At 34.0% G+C, this 5789-nt stretch overlaps 1 protein-coding gene across 1 annotated transcript; it reads right to left on the bottom strand.

Annotated features, from left to right (window-relative positions):
* Positions 1–673: 673 nt before the first annotated feature.
* On the bottom strand, positions 674–1729 carry LOC138879419 (uncharacterized). The gene has a single exon (XM_070159028.1). The coding sequence runs from the start codon at positions 1727–1729 to the stop codon at positions 674–676; it is 1056 nt and encodes a 351-aa protein (XP_070015129.1).
* Positions 1730–5789: the final 4060 nt, after the last annotated feature.

The raw sequence follows: 5789 nt of genomic DNA, 5'->3' as shown, positions 1-5789 counted from the left end.
CCGTTATTAATGAAGTCTTTTCTTCATCTATAGGATCCATTTTGATCTGGTTGTATCCTGAATACACATCTAAAAAGCTTAACAACTCATGCCCTGTAGTAACATCAATTACTTGATCTATATGTGGTAATGGAAAAGAATCTTTAGGACAAGCTTTGTTAAGGTCTGTGTAATCTACACAAACACGGCATTTACCATTCTTTTTTGGTACCACAACAGTATTGGCTAACCAGTTAGGATACTTTATCTCGCGGATAAACCCAATTTTTAGTAATTTTTGGACCTCATCTTGAATCATCTGATTTTTGAAAGTTCCTTGCTTTCTCTTCTTTTGTTTGACAGGTGGATATGATGGGTCTTCATTTAATTTGTGAGTCATTACTTCCGGTGGTATTCCTGTCATATTAGGATGAGACCAAGCAAAACAATCCACGTTAGTTTTCAAAAATTCAATCAACTTACCTTTCATGTCTTGGCTTAGATTGGCCCCTACATAGACTTTCCTTTTAGGCCATTGTGAAAATAATATTACAACTTCCAGTTCTTCAATCATTGTTTAGATATTTTCATTTTCCTCTGGTTCTTGAATGATATCAAGCCTTGAGTCCACATTTGTTCGCCCTTGTTCAGTTGAGGTTTGTGTTGTGGTACCTTCAACTGGATTCTCTAACTGCTATTTTTCTTCATTTCTTGTACTTGAATCTGCTACAGAGTTGATATTCCTAGATGTATGTTGATCCCCACGGATTTGACATATCCCCCATGGTGATGGAAATTTAATTACTTGGTGCAAGGTCGACGGAACGACATCCATCTCGTGGATCCATGGTCTTCCGAGAATCATATTGTAAGCTATCTCCATATCTACCACCTGAAACTTTATATCTTTGACAACGTCTTCTGCGAATGTAGTAAGTATTACCTCCCCTTTCGTCATGACGCTGGAATTGTCAAATCCAGACAAAGTATGCACTTTTGGTATTAATTTATCTTCAGCTTGCATCTCGCGTAGTACTCTTAGCAGAATAATGTTCACGGAACTATCTGGATCAATCAAAACTCGTTTCACATTAGTATCATGTACAAGTAGAGATATTATCAGTGCATCGTTAGGTGGGGATAATACGCCATCCGTATGTGCATCATCAAACGTAATACTTTCTTCCTCTAAGACATGTCGCACCCGCTTCCCGTGGGTAATTGTGACTTTGGAAACTTTATTGGCTGCTGTGTACGTCACACCATTGATGTCTTCACCTCCACTTATGACATTAACAGTCCTTTTGGGAGAAGGTGGTTTGGGGGGCTCCTGCCTATTCTTCATGTATGATTGCTTACCTCTCTCACTGAATAATTCAGTGAGATACCCTTGCTTTAATAGATGATCAACTTCACCTTGTAGCAACCTACAGTCTGTCGTTTTATGCCCGTGATTGTTGTGAAATTCGCACCAGTGATCAGGGTTGCGCCTGTTTGGATTCGACCTCATTTCTTTTAGCCACAGTACCTTATCACCCATGCTTCTTAAAACAGATACGAGCTCGGAAGTGCTTACATTAAAATTATAACCACCAAATCTTTCTTTCAAGTTTCTATCATAATCCCGTAACTCTCGCGCGTTTCGATCATTTCCAAATCTTGATGACGAGCCCGACTCTCTATTCCTCGACCTATGATCGTACCTTGGATTGTTCTGTTTTGACCGAGAATCTTTTCCCACTGGACCCATATATGGTTTGTACCTATTTTTACCGGACCTTTTTTCGGTTTCTGCCCGTCTCAAACTCACCTTTTCTTCTTTTTGAGATCGTGAGATAATATCCCCTTCTATCCTTAGCTTCGTGCTATACCTATTGTAAACATTATTCCACGTTGTTGCTGGGAATTCACGAAGACTTTCCTTGAGCCGCCTCGTGGCTTAGGAGCTTTTTTCATTCAAATTACTAGTGAAGGCTATAGCTGCCCAATTGTCAGGTATGTGCGGTAACGTCATTCTTTCACGCTGGAACCTATCCATGAACTCTCTAAGCAATTCTGAGTCCCCTTGCTTGATTTTGAAAAATATCTTCCATTCTTTTTTTGACTTTTTGAGCTCCCGAGTGTGCTTTGATAAATGAATCTGAAAGCTCAGCAAAAGAATTTATGGAATTTTTAGGTAAAAGAGAATACCATGTTGATGCTCCCTTAGTGAGTATTTCACCAAATTTTTTAACCAGTACTGATTCAATTTCCTATTTGGTCAAGTCGTTGCCTTTTACGCCTGTTGTGAATGCAGTCACGTGGTCTCGTGGATCAGTTGTTCCATCGTATTTTGGAATATCGGGCATTTGAATTTATTTAGAATTGGGAGGGGAGCAACACTTAGCTTCCAGGGTTGTTGTGAATATTTATCCATATCTATCACTTTGATTACGGGCGGTACTCCAGGTATTTGCTCTATGCGGTCACTTTACTTCTTGAGCTGTTTCTGCAATGTTAGTACTAAATTTTGTAAATCGGAATTGACTAAGTTACCTGATTCTCCATCTCGTGACTCGGTGGGGATTCCACCACTGCCTGAATTGGCAAGCCTAGAACGAGGGTTCTCCAAAGTGTTGTCATTTGGAGTGGGTGTTGTGGGTGCGACAGGTAACTGGCTAACAAAGGCCTCAAGAGCTTTATTGACCTGTTGAGTGATTAATTTTTGCAAAGCTTCATTAAGAGCATCATCATTTTCAAATTGAGCGTTTCCATTTGCATGAGATCCATCAGGAGTGCCTTCTCGAGACCGCCGAGGGGAGCTTTGTGGAGAAGGGACCGGGGTGTGATCATCCTGTGGATTTTCCTAGAGTTGTTGGTTTCCTTGGTTGTTGTCATTAATGTTTGACATAGTTGATGCAACAAAAAAGGTTAGGCTAAGAAAGAATAGATTACCAGATTCCTGGTAACGGAACCAATTTGTTTAACCAAAAAGTGGAATTTTGGTCAAAGTTTTAATTTAAAAGAACTCGGGTTACTGATAATCAAAAATGAGTAAAAGGAAATGATTTTTGCTAACAATCAGATAAGCAGAAGAAAACAAAGTAAACCAATGTATTCAGATGATCTTTTGTACGTCCTTACAAATGGTCCATTCTCTCCGTTTTATAGCTATCTCAAAGATATACGTTTTGTGTTTATCATAATAAGGCAATTATAGACAATTAAAGGCATTAAATGCTACGTTACATAATCATTGTAATTTAATACAGATTCTCTAACGTTTTTAGTATTTAATGCTTATTAAATACTGTATTTGTACTCTCTTGTGCTGTCAGATTTATTCTCCTTGATTTTTGGGTATAAATAAGTACGAGCGCTGAGTCTTTTGAATAACTGCTCGTGCCTCTACTTGTACCTCTGCTCGTATCTATTGCAACTCATGCCTCTTTGTTAATCATCACTCTTTGACCAACCTCCGTGTCATGACACGTCATCTTCCAATCACTTTAATATGTAAACGCAATTTTTTCCAATACAGCTTCTCCTCAAAAGCACTTTTTTGAAAAGTAATTTGAAGAAAAAATACACTTATAAACACTTTTTAAAAGCTTGGTCAAACACTAATTGTTGCTTAGAACTCAGAAGTGCTTTTTAAATTAATTAGCCAAATATAAACTACTTCGTACTAAAAGTACTTTTAAGAAAAAATACTTTTAAAAAAATATATTTTCAAATAAATTAATTTTTGAAATTTGGTCAAACAAGATATAAAGCCACCTATTTGTGACACAACCCGTTACAAGATCCTTTGTGGCATTCTCTGAGCATAGAAGACGAATGAACTATATTAAAAAAATTCTTGGAACAAAAAGATAAGTATTGAAGCTTTTAGTTAAAATCGTCCGTCCCAAAAAGATGGTATTTTTTGAATTTATAGAGTCAAACTTTCTAATTTTGACCATTAATTCGAACATAGAATCTTTGATTTTTTTAAATAAAATTTATATATTTAGAAATTACATAGACAATACTATAAGTCATGATAATTAATAATTTAAAATATTTAAAAGGTATATAAAAACGAGATAACATTTATAATCGAATCATATTGATCGAACTTTCTAATTTTGACCATTAATTCGAACATAGAATCTTTGAATTTTTAATATCGTCCGTCCCAAAAAGATGGTATTTTTTGAATTTATAGAGTCAAACTTTCTAATTTTGACCATTAATTCGAACATAGAATCTTTGAATTTTTTAAATAAATTTATATATTTAGAAACTACATAGACAATACTATAAGTCATAATAATTAATAATTTAAAATATTTAAAAGGTATATAAAAACGGGATAACATTTATAATCGAACCATACTGATCGAACTTTCTAATTTTGACCATTAATTCGAACATAGAATCTTTGAATTTTTTAATATCGTCCGTCCCAAAAAGATGGTATTTTTTGAATTTATAGAGTCAAACTTTCTAATTTTGACCATTAATTCGAACATAGAATCTTTGAATTTTTTAAATAAATTTATATATTTAGAAACTACATAGACAATACTATAAGTCATAATAATTAATAATTTAAAATATTTAAAGGTATATAAAAACGGGATAACATTTATAATCGAACCATACTGATCGATACTTACCCCTACTGTAAATAGCTATCCATCTAACCGCTTAAATTAAAAATAGCCAGCGAATATATAGTATATATATAATTTATACATAATGTGTATAATCTTGTATTATCAATGTATATAATCTATGTATATAAGCTATAAAAAATAAACAGAAAATTACGCCGGCTATTTGTACGAAGATCTCTTATATTAATGATCCTCTCTTTTAATTATTCATAATTTGCATCTACCAAAAAATTATTTCTAATTTTTTATATTAAAATTCTTGAGGAATGACTATAATATTTTAGGCATGGAAGGATGGAAGAGAGATGGAAAAATTTAACTACGTTCAGTATAGACCCAAAAAAAAAGGAGAAGAAATTTTTACATTCTTATGCCATATAGGAAACTATATTACCCTTAATGTTTAAGATTTGATATAATTATATTTAGTATACCTAATTATCAATTTTATACCATAAGATTTTTTAAGTGTACATTAATTGTATATTATATCACTCCTACATTTATGGTACCGTATATTCCTCCAAATTCCCTCCCTCCCCCCTCCCCCTCCCCACACGTTTCACTCTCCCAACCCTACACCATCACCCACGTATCACCACACACCCAGAAACCAGAAAACAATTGAAACCCTCTGCTAAATCCAGAAAAACAATTGAAACCCTCGACCATTAACGTCCAAAATCAAGAATTTTTCTTCTACAACTAGTCAAAATTGAAGTCAAATCTTCAAAGTTTCATAAACAACAATAACTTTGATGGTTATGATTTCGGGTTCCTTCAGTAATATAAGAGGAAAGGAAAAGAGAGCAGCAATTCCACCATTGACAACCATTAAAAAACTTTGAAGCTTTGAATTCAAATTTGGGTTTTCAAAAATCATTATTTGTTTGGATTGGCTGTTGTTGTAAACAATTGGGAATATGGTATGGAGTTTATATCTTAATTTTGAGGGATTTTGATGAAGATTAGACTTTGTTTTGGCTGAATTTCATATTAAAATTCGAAGAAGAAGAACAAGACGTATATTGCAGAAATTGTAGAAAAATTATAGATAAATTGAAGAAAAATTGTAGACTGTTGTTTATTTATTTTTCTTGAAGAAAAATTGCAGAAATATTTTTTTGGATTCCATATTTAGCATAGCAGTTTCGTAAGGAGTAACAA

The sequence above is a fragment of the Nicotiana sylvestris genome, chromosome 10 (genome assembly GCF_000393655.2).
Source record: "Nicotiana sylvestris chromosome 10, ASM39365v2, whole genome shotgun sequence".
Taxonomy (NCBI): domain Eukaryota; kingdom Viridiplantae; phylum Streptophyta; class Magnoliopsida; order Solanales; family Solanaceae; genus Nicotiana; species Nicotiana sylvestris.
The sequence above is the reverse complement of the archived record's forward strand: the minus strand, read 5'-3'. Positions and strand labels throughout refer to the sequence as shown.